The sequence below is a fragment of the Schistocerca piceifrons genome, chromosome 7 (genome assembly GCF_021461385.2).
Source record: "Schistocerca piceifrons isolate TAMUIC-IGC-003096 chromosome 7, iqSchPice1.1, whole genome shotgun sequence".
NCBI classification, from domain to species: Eukaryota; Metazoa; Arthropoda; class Insecta; order Orthoptera; family Acrididae; genus Schistocerca; species Schistocerca piceifrons.
The window spans coordinates 326,587,850-326,607,717 of record NC_060144.1 but is presented as its reverse complement, the minus strand read 5'-3'; the positions used below and the strand labels follow the sequence as shown (position 1 = coordinate 326,607,717).

Below are 19,868 nucleotides of genomic sequence, written 5' to 3'. Positions count from 1 at the left end.
GGGCACAATTCGCACCAAAGTCATATTCCCCCCCCCCCCCCCCCCAGTTCCACTCGCGGATCGCGCGAGGGAAAAACGACTGTCTGAACGCCTCAGTACGAGCTCTAATTTCCCTTATCTTTGAATGGTGATCATTGCGTGATTTAAAAGTTGGTGATAGTAATATATGCTCTACATCCTCGGCGAAGATCGGATTTTGGAATTTAGTGAGCAGCCCCTCTCGTTTAGCACGTCGTCTATCTGCAAGTGTGTCCCGCTTCAAACTTTCTATGAGATTTCTAACGCTCTCGGGATGGCTAAATGTAATATTCACGAATCTTGCCACTCTTCTTTGGACCTTCTCAAACACTTGAATCAGACCCAACTGGTAAGGGTCCCATACAGACGAACAGTACTCTAAGACTGAACGAACTAACGTATTGTGAGCTATATCCTTTGTTGAAGGACTGCATCGCTTCAGGATTCTACTAATAAACCACAATCTAGAGTTCGCCTTGCCCGTTACTTGTGTAATCTGAACATTCCATTTGAGATCTTTTCGAATAGTCACGCCCAGATACTTGACGGTTGTTACCGCTCCCAAAGACTGGGCATTTATTTTGTACTCTTACATTAATGGGGATTTTCGTCTTGTTATGCGCAGTTGGTTACACTTACTAATATAGAGAGATAACAGCCAGTCATTACACCACGCATTTATTTTCAGCAAATCCTCATTGATTTGTTCACAACTTTCGTCTGATACTACTTTCCTGTAGACTACAGCATCATCGGCAAACAGTCTAATGCCGCTGTCAATACCATCAACCAGATCGTGTATGTAAATCATAAAAAGCAGCGGACCTATTACGCTGCCCTGGAGCACACCTGAAGTTACGCTTGTTTCTGTTGAAATCACCCGTTCAGGACGACATACTGTTCCCTGTCTGTTAGAAAATGTTCTATCGAACAGCATATGTCATCAGATAGACCGTAAGCGCGCACTTTTCGGAGCAAGCGACAGTGCAGAACTGAGTCGAACGCCTTCGAAAGTCTAGAAATCTACATATGCAGACAAACAAATGAGTTTATTTCATAAAAACTGGATGGTTTACTCAAGAGAAAGAACACAAACTGCGCAAGTCAATAACGCATTGGTCCACCTCTGTCCCTTATGCAAGCAGTTATTTGACTTATCATTGATTAACAGAGTTGTTGAATGTCATCCTGAGAGATATCGTTCCAAATTCTGTCCAACTGGCGTGTTAGATCGTCAAAATCCCGAAATAGTTGGAGGGCTCTGACCATCATGCTCAATTGGGAAGAAGTCCTGCGACCTTTTTGTAAACATCAAGACAAGCAGTAGAAACTCTCACCTTGTGCAATTGGCCATTATTTTGCTGAACTGTAAGCTCAGGGTGGCTTGCCTTGAAGAATAACAAAACAGGGTGTAGAATATCACCGACGTACCGCTGTGCTGTAAGGGTGCCGCAGATGACAACCAAAGTTGTCCTGCTATGAAAAGAAATGGCACAGACCATCACTTCTGGTTATCTGGCAGTATAGCGGGCGATAGTCAGATTGGCATCCCACTGCTATTTGAGGCGTCAACAGACACGTCCTCGGCATGGAATCTCACTTACTGGAGTAGCAATGTCTTCAGTGACGAGTCCCACTTCGAACTGAGCCCCGATGACCAGCGGACACGTGTGTGAAGACGTCCCGGTCAGCAGAGGGATAATAACCTGACTGTTGCCCGCCATTCAACCCGATAACCAGAAGTGATGGTCCGCGGTGCCATTTCCTTTCATAGAAGGATCCCTTTCGTTGTCATCCGCGGCACCCCTTCAGCACAGCAAGCCGTCGACGATATTCTGCGCCCCGATTTGTTTCCCTTCATGGAAAGCCATCGTGGGCTCACATTTAAGCAAGATAATTCCCGGCCGGACACGTCGAAGGTCTTTGTGCTTCCCAAACCCTACCTCAGCTATCAAGATCATTGAATCTCTCTCCAATTGAGAACGTTTGGAGCATGGTGGTCAGGGCCCTCCAGCCATCTCTGGATTTCAATCTAACCTGCCAATTGGACAGAATCTGGCATGATATCACTTAGAAGGACGTCCGACAACTCTGTCGATCAATGTCAAGCCGAATAACTGCTTTTATAAGGGCCAGAGATGGACCAGTGTGTTACTGACCTACTCAGTTTGTGAAGTTCCTTTTTCTGAAATTGTAATCATTTGTTTGTCTGTAATTGTACATCACATTTACCAATTTCTGTCCTATTCAGATAATTCCTTCGTGGTGTGTCGTTATCTTAAAGTGTACGAGGTGTGACAATAAAGTAATGAGACTGATTTTCTTTGCAAGATGTGGCAACCCTGCAGGCCTGCGTAGGCACAATATCTTTGACGTTGGTCTATAAGCTGCTTCTAGTCCAACCGGCACATCGATGCAACTGCTCAGTCGTGAATTGTCCTGTAATAAGTGTACGCTTGTTTGTGTCTCTCGTCATAGAAATGGAACCGCATAATATTGCGCAACGGTATGCCATTTCTTTTTGCGTGAAATTGGGTGAAAACGCGACGACAACTTACGTTAAGCTTCAGAAGGCTTTTGGAGAGGAGGTTATGTCAAGGGCTCAAGTTTTTCGTTGGCATAAAATGTTTAGTGAAGGCAGAACGAATGTTGAAGATGAAGATCGCAGTGGACGACCATCAACCTCACAGACGGATGTCAACTTGGCCAGGGTGGGTGAACTCGTACTATCTGATCGAAGATTATCAGTGAAAATGATTGCAGAAGAACTGAACATCAATCGAGAAACGGTTCGTCTAATAATAACTGAAGATCTTGGTATGAGAAAGATTTGCGCAAAAATGGTTCCAAAAAATCTCACACCACAACAGCAAGAAACACGGAAAAATGTGGCAGCCGATCTGTTAGAGCAAACGGAAATCAATCCAGAATTGTTGTGCCGTGTTATCACTGGTGATGAAAGTTGGTTTTTTTTCAGTATGATCCAGAGACAAAACGGCAAAGTTCGCAATGGTGCTCAAAGGGATCACTCAGACCAAAAAAAGTTCGCATGTCAAAGTCAAAAGTGAAATGCATGCTCGTCTGCTTCTTTGATTCCAAGGAAATTGTTCATAAAGAGTGGGTGCCTCCTGGACAAGCAGTTAACCAATGTTACTACAAAGAAATTTTAGAACGACTTCATAAAACAGTTCTTCGTGTCCGTGCCAACATTGCTGATAATTGGATTCTGCATCACGATAATGCGCCATCCCATACCACCTTATTCACCAGATATCGCTCCATGCGACTTTTTTCTGTTTCCAAGAGTCAAAACGGCGGTCAAGGGACACCACTTTCAAACAACACAAGATGTCCAAAAAGCTGTGACGAGGGTCTTGGAGGACATTACAGAAGATGAGTTCCAGAAATGTTACCATCAATGGCAGAAGCGCTGAAAAAAGTTTGTGGAATCAGAAGGGAACTACTTTGAACGAGGCAACACTAAACTTGAATAAAACTGTAAGCAACATTTTTTTCACATCAGTCTCATTACTTTATTGTCGCACCTCATATGTTGCATCCTGTAGTGTTCTGCCGGTAAAACACGTTGTTTGGCTCCCTTTTTCTACAGCATTGTTTTTAATATCCCCGTTTAAATTGCTCAGAATTGTAATCCAAAGGTATTTCGCTGAATTGACAACTTTTTTAACTTTTATGATTTGTCATGTGACCACAATGTAACGGAGCTTTTAGTACTTGTATGTTGTTCAAGGTCAGATATTACTTTTCGTACCACGTGCAGTACTACAGCACTGAGGCGCCAGTTTGTGTTGTGCTGAGGACAGGTGCAGGCGCTGGTGGTGCTTGGGCTGGCTGGTGATGGCTACAACCACCCGCAGCGCGTCAGGGACCGCTTCTCCCACTGGCTGGACACCTACAAACTGAGGTCACTCAAGAACGCGGTTGCTGCCATCCGAGACGGTAAGTCTGCTCGCCGACGCGATCGGCTGTGCGCGTCGTGTGCAGTGGAAGACACTGCATGCGGGCAAGCAGGGCGATATAATGAAACAATAAAAGACGGCGTTTGTGAAATAAGCTAAGAGTCCGATGCGTAGTGACCAAAGCGATGGGCGAGTACATTTGTTTCTTTGGAAGAGGAAACCAACATTGTTTGCACACTTTCAGCCGGTTGGTGACATGTTTCGATGCTTGCGCTGCAATCCTTCTCAAACGATTTTACAGAAGCTATTCGGTAAAAAAAATGGTTTTTGCTTTATTCGTAACTTGATATATAAGTTTCATGATGACGAGCCCATTATTTCGTTAATGATCATAGCTGTTGTGCTACCTGCAATTAAGTAATACACCGCGCGAAATTGAATAAGGGTCACTACGATTTTACGTTCAGTGGATATTACATAATACAGTATGTTGCTGCATATGAAATTTAACTAACATATTGAATTGTTAGAGCAGAAAAAACAGTCCTGGTTGCACAATATAGATTTATTTAATCCTCACAAGTGACGCGTTTCGCCTGTTCTAGGCACCATCAGACAATCTGGGGAAATTATAAACTGATGCAAGCATAAATTGCAATTGAAGACAATAATAAGAAAATAAATTAAACCTAACAAGGTAAAGACATACACCGACTAGACTATGGAGTACAAGGCCAGATTTGTGTTCCAGGGGATGCACCATAACTGAGCTTGCCGATAAAAGTTCTTGCTAATCGTAACGGAAGCATCGAACGTAATTAAAAGTCCCATATAACTGGGAGGTAACAGCCAGATAGATACTGTCAATGCTTCATAACATCACCAATAAAATTCTTCCTGCTCGTGACCAAGGGTCAAACGTGATTAAGAGTCCCAAAGAACTGGGAAGTAACAGCCTAATAGTCACTATCAATGCTTCATTACATCAAATAGAAGCAACACGAAAAAGTATAGTGACAGCAGGAAAAGAAAAGCTACTAAAGCTTGCGAGGGTTATCTAACCTACGCAACTACGCATATTCAGTGAACAGAAAAACTCAAGGGCAAAGTGCACCCACATAGTGGCTAGGCTAATACACCCTTGGCACATAACTGGGCACTAACGAGGATAAAGAACCAGCTAAAATTTAGAAAAATATGAAGCAACGAAGCAAGAGGGAACGCTAATTGTAGCGATGATGACTCAGCCCTGAAGAAACCGCCCCTTGAACAAAAATGTGGTCCGTTTACAATATTGTGAGCACGCTCTGCCGTGACGGCAACTCGACTGCAAAACAAGTTGTCAAAGCCCTGTGGAGCCATAGTGAGAAAAGGCTCACAAAGTGGCGCGCTAAAACTTAACTAATGGTTCAGCTAAATAAAATAATCGGTGAGTAGTATAGGTGGTAATATAGGTGGCAAACATCATTTCAACATACGCATCATAATATCAAAAAGTGTCTGATGTTTCGAAAAGACTTGTTTATTCATTAGATTCGGAAATTTGAAAAAGAAACGCTTAGAAAGTTCAAGCTCTTCCAATAAATTCAGTTTCTTGCCTTTGTTGGCCACGTGAAGGATAAACAAAGCTATCTTGTGCAACTGAGACCGTTTTTTCTGTTCTAAAGATACGTTAAGGTTGCTGCACCATTGCTACTGAAGTAGTCACGGAGTATAGTAATTTAATTGAATTTCTCTTTAGACTTGGGTGGAGGTCTCTGTCTGTCACCAATCTCGAGAAAATTGATTTTATGTAGCACACTCATTTGCAATGACTCGTGCCAAGCGTTGAAGCCAGAATGAAATTTTCACAACACTCGTCACGTTTCATAAACGGTTTGAGATGCAATGTGAGATTTTGGCAAATGATGGCACGGAAAGAGGCCCTATGGTTATTATGTAAAACTTCGTTATCCACCAAGTTATTCCAGACTTTATCGATGAATGAATGTAATTTTTAAGGCCCATCGATAGCCGGTGAAACGAGAAATGCTGTGAGTTTTGCAACATTATAAGTGAAAAATATTACAGGTTTGTCTTTGTACCGAAGATGTCCTTTTTCCCAAGCCACGAGGACGTGCTTTTTCACAAGCTATTGACCTTGATTTTCCTCAGTTCCTCACTTGGTAAACCATTGTTTCAGAATTCTCTCGCAAAAGCGTCTGCACAACAAGTTAGTGAGGCAAGACTCCGGTGTGTTTGGCACAAGAAGCAAATTTCTACATGGCTGGGGAAATGTACGTTTTACTCCAAATTCGCCATTCATGATGTTTCTTTGAAAACTACAAATGGTTAACAAGCGAAGCGAAAATAAATTGCTCCATTTGTTGCATTTTCAGTGGGATTCTTTCTAGATACTAAACAAAGCAGAGGTTCGAATAATCACCATGCAAGTATGGCCATGGAGGTGTTCACTTAATATTTACAAAAAATGTGAGCGTAGACTTCAGTTTAGAACAACACTTCTTATCCAGCGATCGGCATTTAACCTATAGAGCGCTGACCGCCTGCCCGCAACTCCCACAATTATCAGTCTCCCCATGCTTGCATTGCCGATTGGCATCTACTGGCCATGTTATTCTGCACGCACTCTGCTAGTAGCAAGTGAAAGTAACGAATGCAGTCAGAGTCATGTGCAACACACACTCTGCACATTCATTCACTCCCTCCTCCGTGTTAGCACATATAACGTGTAACTATTCCCATTTTTGCTGGAAATGCAGGACATGTGAAGGATCATTTTATACTCTGCTGCATCAATACAGAACGCTGAGATTCTGTAATTTTCCACCATCCTCATGCCCTTGTCCCAGCATGGATGTGGATCTTAGGTCACAAGTCTGTTATTCTTCAGGTGAGGCTGTAATAAATTATCATGTGAATTGGCTAAAGCTCCCAACGCTACAAAATACTCAAATTTTCTTTAACTACATACGAATCAAATACCAGACAAAGCTACAATCTGCCAACACTGCATGTTACAAATGTACGCCTACAAAGTCCTACATATCACAGTAATGAACTCCTATAACTCTGTGGCCCGGTAGGTTGGCATCGTGTAATAAGGATAGTGTCGTCTCGTTTTCTTCTTGTGTTTACTGGCGCCACTACGTTTGCTAGCGTTGTCTGTCTGTGAGTGGCAGCAGCAGCGTTTATCGATATCTAGTACAGTGGTACTATCTTTGGAAGGATAGTTACGTGCCCTGGAGGTTAGCGTATTTTCGCGGCAGTGTACTTCTCATCGTTTTGCCGCTGCTGTCTGGTAAGGCGTGTTGTTCGACAGCCTCCTTGATTGCAGTTTGGATAGTTTGTTCTTTTGGACTACGTTGGTCATAGTGGTTCCTTCTGCTTCTGGATGTTATAAACGCCGAATTCTGAAGACGCAGTGGTTTCCGCCGGTTCCGCCTTGCCTGGGATATTCCATCGTTTTGTTCGTTACCAGACGTTAGGTAGGTTTTGCAAGAGTGTTGGTCTGCGTTTAAACTGTCACTATTTTGAGTTGCCATCCTGTTAAGTGAAGACAACTCTTGGCTGCCTGTCTCATCGTTTACGGAAATGAACGACTTTCCAAGGTCGATCCTTGGAGCACCGACTGAGGCCCACTTCTCTCTTGATTTGGTCAGATTGTAATGTTTGTCAATAAGGCCTTCAGCGGAGAATAAATGTAGATGTAGATGTAGCTGTGAATGCAATTTGTCTTAAGAATTTTTAATTAGATATTGTCTCTTAATATCGTTGTCCTTTTTTATAACATTTTAGTAAAAATTTGTTACCTAGGCCTTCAGCCGTCAAATTGTTTTTGAGTAATAACTATTGGGTCCTTCAGCTGACAAATAATTTGAATCTCTTGTCAATAAGGCCTTCAGCCATGAATGCAATTTGTCTTCAGAATTTTGAATTAGATATTGTCTCTTAATATGAAATCCCTCTTTTTTATAATATTTTAGTAAGAATTTGCTATTAGGCTTTCAGCCGTCAAATTGTTTTCAGTAATTACTATTGGGGCCTTCAGCCGACAAATAATTTGAATCTCTTGTCAATAAGGCCTTCAGCTGTGAATGAAATTTGTCTAAAGAATTTTTAATTAGATATCGTCTTAACAGTCAAATTTGATAATTCTTCCTTATTGTCAACCTTATATGCAATTGGTTCCAAATAAAGTGTACATGATTAAAAAAAAAAAAAACTGAGCAACCAACGGTAACTGAGTAAGGTCCCGTCCAGACAGAAATCTGCCTTTCCCTAAGTCCCACGTCTCACTCTGGTACATTGAATACATTGCAGAAATTACATTCACAGACAATTTACACATTCCCTACTCTGATCTTCTCTGCAATGAATGCAGAGATGCTATTATTTAACATTATCCCGTACTACACACAACTCAAATCTTAACAGTGTGTCCCCTCTATAGCGAGCAGTACTGTATGACCCATTATACTGGGCTCGACTGGGAAAACGAATCACTTCGCTTCACTCGCATTTTTGGCGGGAGCCGATGATGCACGAAGTGCTTCGTCTGAATATCGTTATTATAATGTTACTGAAAGTTGTTACTAAAATTACATTTTAAGTTCTATATCCTAGCATTGAGAGGCTATTTTAGACAGTTATTCTGAGTTACACAAAAAAATATTACTAAATGAAAATTAGAGCTTTGAAACTCTGGCTCCTCATGTGGCAGCCAATCAGATCAACCGACTATTAAACTTGCACAATGTCTCATCGAACTAGTGGTCCCACTCCTTTTGTCTCACCCGAGCAAATGCAGTTTCAACCAAACTATAAAGTGAAGCCAGAAGTAGGCTATTATGGCCTCTAAAGTCAGAAATGTTACCCAAGAAACTTGCCGAGTAATGAGTCCAATAGAAAAACAGTTGCTCAGTTCTATATGCTGTAATATTTTCATTACGTCCACTATGGACGATAAACTGTAACTACAATTTAGCGCTTCATGTAGATATGATAAACAACTAGTCACTTTTTGAATTTGGCACGATCTATAGTACCATTAACACACACATTATATATATATATATACAGGGTGAAGCGAAATTCGCGCACTCGGGCTTCGCAGACGAAATTTTGGGAGAGACGTTTTTTTATCGCTGGTATGTGAGGAGACGCGCTGCGAAGCCCGAGTGCGCGAATTTCGCTTTTTGATCGTGACCGGGCCAAATATCTCACGAAATAAGCGTCAAACGAAAAAACTACAAAGAACGAAACTCGTCTAGCTTGAAGGGGGAAACCAGATGGCGCTGCCATAGGTCAAACGGATATCAACTGCGGTTTTTTTTTAAAATAGGAACCCCATTTTTATTACATATTCGTGTAGTACGTAAAGAAATATGAATGTTTTAGTTGGATCACTTATTTCGCTTTGTGATAGATGGCGCTGTAATAGTCACAAACGTGGTATCACGTAACATTCCGCCAGTGCGGACGGTATTTGCTTCGTGTTAAAATGGACCGTTTACCAGTTGCGGAAAAGGTCGATATCGTGTTGATGTATAGCTATTGTGATCAAAATGCCCAACGGGCGTGAGCTATGTATGCTGCTCGGTATCCTGGACGACATCATCCAAGTGTCCGGACCGTTCGCCGGATAGTTATGTTATTTAAGGAAACAGGAAGTGTTCAGCCACATGTGAAAAACGTTAACCACGATATATGGAAAAGAACTAGTATACCTAGAAAGCCGACGTCGATGCCCCTATGGGATAGTAGGGTAAGGTGGTACAGTTGCGATAATCTCGGACAAATGGTATTGTAACTGCAAATATATTGAGAAATGCAATAATTTTAACTATGGCACTTGTTCTTGGATGTTTAGTGAGTATGTAACACAAATATTAGACAATTACTAATGTTGATATAAACACAAAAGTTTACAGAATTGAGAAAAGTCGATCGAAATTGTACCACACTACGTAAATTGTGATCACTTCCTGGTACAATTTTGATCACTGGCATCTTCCACATAAAAAGCTCTTTATCCCTCGGCACCAACGCATACTTCGTGGTACCAAACATTGCATTTTTGGCAGCGAATCCAATCACCCTTAGTTACTGATTCTGCACTATAAAAATTCAATAAGCAAAATCCACAATTATTCTCGTTGTTTGCTGGCTATTTGAAGCTTGGTACACTACTTTCATCATTACTCAAAAACGTACATTTCTGTTTATTGTTCTTGTTGCATTTGTTCATTGCTTTCCTTGTGCCCTGTTGAAAAAGTTTTTCTCGCTGCGGAAGTTTACCAGGTTTCCATCTGAAGCGAGTCTAGCTGATATCTGTGTTTTCCTCTTCCGAGGCGATAATTTTTTCTCTGGACTTGGCAAAATGTCCGTGACAGCATCGTGCTGAGAAATGGTACTGGACCCTGGCGTTACGGATTTGCCGTGCTCTTCAGTTACATCTTTTGAGGCTAAGGGTTCTTCTCCCATAATGCTGTTAGTATAGCTTGACTGGCGGAGATTGAAGGGGCAGCAGCCTCGAATAACGTTGAAGGTGCAAATTTCCCCTAGGGAACAATGTCTTTGCAAAAGGGCGTTATTCCTGCAAATTGGAACCCTTTGACTGCGCCCCCAACTGACTCAGTTTTGCTCCAAGCAAAGAATAGCAGAAGTGACCCACGAGAAAAATCTTCAGTTTCGATTTGAAAGCGCATGGATGACTGCTAAGATTTTTGAATTCGAGTGGTAGCTTATTGAAAATGGATGCAACAGTATACTGCACACTTTTCTGCACAAGAGTTAAGGAAGTCCGATCCAAATGCAGGTTTGCTTTCTGCCGAGGATTAACTGAGTGAAAGTTGCTTATTCTTGGGAATAAGCTGATATTGTTAACAAAAAATGACAGTAAGGAATATATACATTGATAGGCCAATGTCAAAATACACAGATTCGTGAACAGAGGTCGTCGACAAGAGGTTCGTGGACTTACACCACTTATTGCCCGAACCGCCCGTTTCTGAGCCAAAAATATCCTTTCAGAATGGGAAGAGTTACCCAAAATATAATACCATACGACATAAGTGAATGGAAATAAGCAAAATAGTCTAATTTTCGTATCGAGCGATCACTCACTTCAGATACCTTTCGAATAGTAAAAATGGCAGCATTAAGTCTTTGAACAAGATCCTGAATGTGGGCTTTCTATGACAGTTTACTATCTATCTGAACACCTAGAAATTTTAAGTGTTGAGTTTCACTAATGATATGCCCATTCTGTGAAAAGAAAACGTCAGGTTTTGTTGAATTGTGTGTTAGAAATTGTAGAACGGTGTCTTGCTGTGATACAGCGTAAGTTTATTCTCTAGAAGCCATGAACTTAGGTCATGAAGTGCACTATTTGAAACAGATCCAATGTTGCACACAACATCCTCTACTACCAAGCTAGTGTCATCAGCAAACAGAAATGTTTTATTTAGATTTACTCATAATACTAGAGGGCGTATCATTTATATAAATAAGGAACAGGAGTGGCCCCAACATTTATCCCTGGGGCACCCCCACTTGACCGTACCACACTCAAACCCCACATCACAGCCATTCTCAACATCATGAATAATGATCTTTTGCTGTCGTTGTAAGATGTGAACCAGTTGTGAGCCACTCCCCATATTCCGTAATGGTCCAACTTCTGGAGCAATATTTTGTGATCAACACAATAAAACGCCTTGATTAAATCAAAAAAATATGCCTAACATTTGACACCCTTCCTTTAACCCATCCAGCACAGAGAAACGAGAATATAGCATTTTCAGTTGTTAAACGACTTCTAAAGCCGAACTGTACTTTTGATAGCAAATCGTGCAATATAAAATTATCAATTGTCCTTACATACACAGCCTTTTCAATAACTTTAGCAAACACTGATGGCATGTTCAAAAATGTTCAAATATGTGTGAGATCTTATGGGACTTAACTGCTGAGGTCATCAGTCCCTAAGCTTACACACTACTTAACCTAAATTATCCTAAGGACAAACACACATACCCATGCCCGAGGGAGGACTTGAACCTCCGACGGGACCAGCCGCTCAGTCCATGACTGCAGCGCCCTTAGACCGCTCGACTAATCCCGCGCGGCACTGATGGCATAGAAATAGGTCTAAAATTGTCTACATTATCCCTTTTTATAAAGCGGATTTACTACTGAGTACTTCAATCCTTCAGGAAACTGACCTTTCCTGAAGGAAAAAATATGGCTGAATACAGGGCCAACATGTGCAGCACAGTACTTGAATATTCTGCTAGGTACTCCAGCATGTCCACGAGAGTCCTTAGTCTTCAGTGATTTAATTATTGACTCAGTCTCTCCCTTGTCTGTATACAGAGGAGTATTTCAGACACCAGTTTAGGAAAGGCATTTGCCAAGGAATTTATATGATTCCCTGTAGAAACTAACTTTTTATTTAATTCACCGGCAATGCTCAGAAAATGATTATTAAATACTGTACATATATCTGATTTATCAGTAACAGAAATATTTTTACAATGAACTGACTATATCGCCGACCTTGTGCTACTGACCAGACACTTCCTTCACAACTGACCAAATGGTTTTAATTTTGTCCTGTGAATTAGCTATTCTATTTGCATAACATATACTCTATGCTTCCTAATAACATTTTCAAGCACCTTACAATACTGTTTGTAATGGGCTACTGTAGCCTGATTGTGATTATTCCTAAATTTTGATATAATTCCCGTTTTGTTCTACATGATATGCTTATCCCACAAGTCAGCAACCCAGGCTGCCTATTACTGCTAGTACCCCGTTCAGAACGTTCTAATGGGAAGCATGAGAAATGTGTTAAGGAAAGCATTATATTTATCATCTATGTTATCGGCACTATGAACATCCTGCCACTTTTGTTCCTTGACGAGATTTAAAAAAGTCTCTATTGCTGTTGAATTAACTTTCCTACATAGTGTGTAATTATATGTGACATTTGTTTGAGTACAAAAGCCTTTTCGTGTTACTGTTTCTGCGTCGTGGTCTGAAAGGCCATTCATCCTTTTATTAACAGAATGCCCAGCTAGTAATGAAGACTGAATAAAAATATTATCTATGGCAGTACTACTGTTCCCTTGCACCCTACTTGGAAAAAAACACCGTCTGCATCATATCATATGAATTTAGGAGATCTACAAACATCCTTTTTCTTGCACCATCATATACAAAATTTATGTTGAAGTCACCACATACAGCTAATTTCTAGTACTTCCTACAAAGTGAATCAAGAACCCTCTCTAGTTTGAACAGAAATGCTCTGAAGTCAGAGTTAGGGGACCTATAAACAACAACAGTTCGAAGACTTGATACGACAATTGAAGCATTATATGTGGGTGCAATGTAAGCAATGACAACGCAAGTAAATTATGCTTGGAAAAACGTTGATCTAGAGACATAATTAAATAATGTAGGTAGGAAATAATTAAAGATCGCTTCCAAAACTCGCTAGCAGTTTGTGCCGGAGGATGTGCGCGTCGTGTCAACCGTTTTGTGTTCCGTGGCGTTCTAAAATCAATCTCAAGATCGTTGGCAGTTGTCTCTGCTTCGTCTATTAGACTCGTACTTTGAACTTCGACATTTCCCCGATGTTTCCTCAAAGTGTCAGTTATTCTTCTGATATGGTTTGCACACTGAAGCATGTCCTTACATCTGGACTACAGTGAATTTACTATTGGTTGCAGGAGTAGAGAATACTTTGCTATCGGGCAAACACTAACAATAAATTCGGTATTTTAGCGGCGCAATGCAACGAAAAAGCGGATTTTCTAGTTCCGCCATCAGAGAGGTCTCCCACCACAGGTTCTTAACCACGGCCACGTTCCAGGGAGACAACAACAACAACAACAGAGGCTACCACACATCCCAAACAACCAATCACTTACCGAGAAGCTCCACACACAAGAGCACGCTGTCGATTCAGACCAAACGCCGCTCTGCGCTTGCCATAGCAGGACTCTCTCGCCACAGGAGCAGCCTGCCCAACGGTCACGGAAAGCGGGCAGATATCAAGTTTTGCGGTCGAAAATCGACCGGATCGAGCGGCCCCACCTAAACTGTCATTCTCTCTGGTTCTAGCGACGCGGACAGAATGGCGGCACAACAATGTGTTCTTGAGCCCCAAAATCCTCTCTGTTTAATGGGTCGAGTCTGCGCATTTGACGTAGTGACTCCGGATGTATGAGCTCATTTGTCCTCATTTATCGGACCCGCCAGCGCCCCTTGCTTCGCTGTGGTAACTTCACTAATTATTCTGTATCGCCGATCCTTTCTGTATACGCTTGATTTTGTAGCGGCGTTGGACTGGTGATGTTGCATGGTGTTACCTCACAAGGCCTTGTTAAGTGCCTGCGTTTCTGTCTGCTCTGTTCCGAGATCCGTTGCATTGGCGGTATTTCTTTTTCACATAATGACTGACACACCAGTGGAGCGCTAACCTATTCTGTTCCGAGCTCGCTTGGGTGAAACTTTAACAAAGTTTTAAGCCTGAGTAATAAAATTATTCTGCTGTGCAACAATAATCATACTCAGCAGCTTGTCATCTGCATTAGATTCGTGTAGATCTTATTTTATTTGTTGCTAACTCTTCTGATGTAATTTAATTTACTGTTCGTTCCATGACCATGGGGACTAGCTCCTCACTTTTTTCCTACGTTTCTAGACGTGAAAATAAATGAATAACTTCAAAACTAGTAAGTGAACTTACTACTGCATGTAGCTTGTCACTAAATTATAGGTAATCAAAAACAAATGAAATCCTATATCTGGCGGAAAGGTTGCGGCACCTCGCGTGTCTTCGATTTAAGAAGCAATGCTCCAGTAATGGAACTCAGACGAGATATTTATAGTTAGCTGGATTACCTTTTCATATCATGATTATTAACGCTGCGTGTTGCAATGGTCAGCATGCTGACAGGTCAAAGGGCTAAGTAAAATTCGACCGACAAAAGAAGAAGAGATGACCGATTGCACGGTGACAAGGTATTTTAAAGGCTCAGATCTGTACATCATGATCTTCTTGAGCAGACGAAAAACTGAACATTTCTGACGTACATTGGCCATCCTGAAAGGTCAGCCCAAGTGATAAGTTCCTAAAGCGTTTTTAAACGTGGCAACACTACACGCGGAAAACGAACAGAAAGGGTGTTTCTTTAGAGGGAGAGACTAACGAAAAAGCGTTTAATACACATTCTACAATACTTCTCGTAATACTAAGCTGCGCATGAACTGGTTCAGTTATACCAATTTTTAGAAATAAGAATCTAGGCCCTCAAGAGTCTAACAGTGTACACCACTGCTCTCACATTTCAGCAGAGGATACACAAATTTACATATAAATATTAAAGGCCTGTGAAATAAAATTCTAATTTAAAATCTACCTAGTACGTAATGTTATTATTTTAGTGTGCTACGTTCTACATGAATCATTTTTCGACTAGCGTAGGATATATACAGCCACAAGTCGCACACAAATTAATTTTAGAAATCAGATTCTATGCAGCTTGTGACTTTTTTATCTGTGTATTACACTGCCTGATAAAAAAATTTGAAGCACCCAGAAGATATGGCCGGAAGTCAAGGTAACTTCGTACAGGTACACACCATCGGCACGTGTGTAAAAGATTAGAGTGTTTGAGTATCGTTTTGTAGGTTTACTCCTCACGGCATGACAACGTTTTTACACGTTTTCTTCCCATTCGTTTATTTTATTTTTGTAAGAGCTCTGATAACCTCGCCGTTGAGCACTCGTAAACTCCACACACACACACACACACACGATCAGAATTGCAGTTCTATGTGTAAGGTGGAAACACCTCCGGAATTAATTTTTGTTGTTCGTGTTTAGTCCTGTTACCATGCCTGGTTGGGCATATAAGGGACATGAAAAGCGTCAGGTGTTGAGTGATCACTATGGTGGACACGAAGATGATGCGTACTCATATGAGACATCGTTATCAGCTCTTGACAGAGCTCGAAAAGGGTCGCATTGTGGCTCCCCGTTTCACCTGATGGACAAATCGTGCAATATTCAGACATATGTCGTATTCGGATATGTTTGACTGCGTGGGAACGTGAGGGCAGCCATTCTCGTTACGAAGGTTCCGTCGACCACGTCTGACAACGACAAGACAGGACCGGCACATTATGCGCCAAGCGCATTGTAACCCGTTTCATGTGCGTCCGCTGCCCGAGAACGAATAATGGACTACCTGCGCATTGTGTAGTGTCGATCATGTTGAGCACCGCAGCTGATTCATACCAATATCAATGATTAATGGAAATCACACCACCTGTATTATTACATAATGGGTCAGACAGTGTACACTATGTGTTCAAAAGTATCCTGTCACCTGGCTGAAAATGATTTAAAAGTTCGTGGTGCCCTCATCGGTAATGTTGGAATTCAGTGTGGTGTTGGCCCACCCTTAACCTTGATGACAGCTTCCACTTTCGCAGGCATACATTCAATCAGGTGCTGGAAGGTTTCTTGGGGAATGCAAGCCCATTCTTCACTGGGTGCTGCACTGAGGAGAGGTATCGATGTCAGTCGGTGCGGCCTGGCACAAAGTCTGCGTTCCAAAACGTCCCAAAGGTCGGAACTCTGCAGCCCAGTCCATTGCAAGGATGTTATTGTCGTGTAACCACTCCGTCACAGGCCGTGTATTATGAACAGGTGCTCCATCGTGTTGAAGGATGCAGTCGCCATACCCGAATTGCTCTTCAACAGTGGGAAGCAATTGGGTGCTTAAAATTTCAGTGTAGGCCTGTGCTGTGATAGTGCCACACAAAACAACAAGTGGTGCAAGCCCCCTCCAAGTAAAACACGACCACACCATAATACCACCAACTCCGAGTTTTACTGTTGGCACTACACACGCTGGCAGATGACGCTCACCGGGCATTCGCCATACCCACACCCTGCCATCGGATCGCCACATTCTGTACCGTGATTTGTCACTCCACACAACGTTTTTCCACTGTTCAGTCGTCCAATTTTTACACTCCTTACACCAAGAGGGCGTCGTTTGGCATTTACTAGTATGATATGTGGCAGTACATGTAAACCATTCAGTATGAACTGTGGCGTAAGACAAGGCTGTGTTGGCACCTACACTTTTTGGAATTTTCCTCTCGGTCTGCTCCAAGTGGCTTTCGAGAATTGCAATGTTGGAGTACATCTGCATACTAGGAAAATGTGGAAGGCTTTTCAATGTCAGTCTTCTGAAAAGTAAGACAAAGCGCTACGAGATAGTCGCTCGTGAACTCCTGTATGCTGAAGATGCTGCAATTGTTGCGAACTCCGCAGAAGAGCTGCAAGAGCTAGTATCAAGTTTTAGTCACGCATGCCACCTATTCTGAATGAGTGTACATAGCAGTAAGACCGTAATTATGGTTCAGGGTGCCAACACAAAGCTGAATATCACGCTAGATGGCACTACTCTGCAAGTCGTGGATAACTTCTGCTATCTTGGATCTACTATAGAATCAAACATGTCTGTTCACAAGGAAATTGATGCTCGCATTGGAAGAGCTGCGACAACTTTTGGTAAACTCTCTACACGTATTTGGAAAAACAACAAACTCTCTTTGACCACCAAAATTCTTGTATATCAAACTTGCGTCCTCAGCATCCTTTTGTATGCATGGGAAACATGGATTACCTATGCCAAACAAGAACGCCGCCTTAATGCTTTCCACATGCGGTGCATGAGATCCATCCTCGGAGTAACGTGGAAGGACCGAGTGACCTACGAAGCAGTGCTATCTAAAACTAACTGCAACAGTATTTCAGCTATCTTGAAGCAGAGACAACTCCGCTGGCTGGGACACGTCCACCGTATGGATCCTGACAGATCACCACGTGAGGTGATGCTTGGAGAGATTTCTATAGCCAAAAGACCTGTTGGACGTCCTGTATTGAGGTTCAAGGACTCCTGTAAACGAGATATGGAGGGCTTTGGAATTGACACAAACAGATGGGAGGCACGGGCTAACATGAGAGCAGAGTGGCGTGATGATATATCATCTGGAATGTCGAAGCATGATGAAGGCTTGTTAGACAGATTAAGGCAGAAAAAGCTTCGCAGTGCTACCCCTGCTCCTGCCTCAGCAGCCAGATACAAAAAATGGTTCAAATGGCTCTGAGCACTATGGGACTTAACAGTTGAGGTCATAAGTCCCCTAGAACTTAGAACTAATTAAATCTAACTAACCTAAGGACATCACACACATCCATGCCCGAGGCAGGATTCGAACCTGCGACCGTAGCGGTCGCGCGGTTCCAGACTGAAGCGCCTAGAACCGCTCGGCCACACCGGCCGGCAACCAGATACACTTGTGACAACTGCGGCAAGAGGTGCCGTGCTGCCATTGGCTTGACAAGTCATATGAAAAAATGCAACCCGTAAACACACAGACACTGCAACAATCGTCTACCAAGATATCGTGGCCAATATATATGTGGCTTATGAGCAGCTGCTCGACCATGAAATCCAAGTTTTCTCACCTCCCGCCAAACTGTTATAGCACTTGCAGTGGATCCTGATGCAATTTAGAATTTCTGTGTGATGGTCTGGATATATGTCTGCCTATAACACATTATGACCCTCTTCAACTGTCGGCGGTCTCTGTCAGTCAACAGTCGAATCGGCCTGTAGGTTTTTGTGCTGCCCATGTCCTTTCACGTTTCCCCATCACTATCACATCGGAAACAGTGGACCTAGGAATGTTTAGGAGTGCGGAAATCTCGCGTACAGACGTATGACACAAGTGACACCCAATCACGGAGTGCTGCACTGAGGAGAGGTATCGATATCGGTCGGCGAGGCCTGGCACGAAGTCGGCGTTCCAAAACATTCCAAGCGTGTTCTATAGGACTCACGTCAGGACTCTGTGTAGACCAGTCCATTACAGGGATGTGAGTTCCGTGGAGCGCCCCATTCTGCTCTCTCTGCTGTCTAATGACTACTGAGGTCGCAGATGTGGAGTACCTGGCAGCAGGTGGCAGCACAGTGCACCTAATATGGAAAACGTATGTTTTTTTGGGGGGGCAGGGGGGGGGGTGTTCGGATACTTTTCATCACATAGTGTATCTACAACGTTCGCTGTGCCATCGGGAGGCTTTTGCTATACATTAAGAGCTATCTCAGTGGAACGTACTTGCACACATCTTGACCTTGAGTAATATTTTCCTTTCAACTTTTATCGATAAACTGAAGATCTATTTCGCGTGTTTGGCTTAGAATTAAACAAAAAGGATGATAGACTCAAAGAAAAAAATTCGAGATTTTTACTTCCCCTGCCCAATAACTATACTACGAATTGAAGAGGAGTGCTTAAATATACAATGTACCCTTCTCGAAAGCTTGTTCACTACTTTATTATAGTCCCTAGCTGTATGGAAAACATAACGTCTAAAGTACGCCGAGAAACAGTTCTGTTGTTGAGTACAGTCGTACATGGAGGTGGCAAAAGCTTTGGAGGTTAAACCTCAATTGAGGAGAAAACGATATTCCTTGATTATAAATTTTTTTCTATTCCGTTGTGGAAGGTTGTAACAGCAACCAGTTTCGAATTATTTCTGAAAATTATTGCTGTTTTGAAATAATTCCTTGATTACTCTATGCACATAAACGCAAAATCTCTAAAAATACTCATCAACTGCTTACAGTGGAACTATGCAATATTAAAAGCTTATGCATACCTTCATTTTACGTTCAGATTTTACTTGATCTCACAGAAATATTTTGCATGACTCTGGATAAGAAGGCTAACATAATCCAATCTGAGCCAAGAATAGTTGTGTGAAACATTGCATAAACCCCTCTCCTTGAAAAACTTTTAACGTGGCCGAGATTTCTAAATCTGCTG

At 42.1% G+C, this 19,868-nt stretch overlaps 1 protein-coding gene across 2 annotated transcripts in view; it reads left to right on the top strand.

Annotated features, from left to right (window-relative positions):
* LOC124805273 overlaps nucleotides 1-19,868 on the top strand; it is a 116,408-nt gene that overhangs the window by 72,464 nt on the left and 24,076 nt on the right. For both annotated transcript variants that reach the window (XM_047265784.1, XM_047265782.1), the window contains exon 3: nucleotides 3,843-3,978. In XM_047265784.1, coding sequence (XP_047121740.1) covers nucleotides 3,843-3,978 — 136 coding nt within the window. The remainder of the gene's footprint in view (nucleotides 1-3,842; nucleotides 3,979-19,868) is intronic.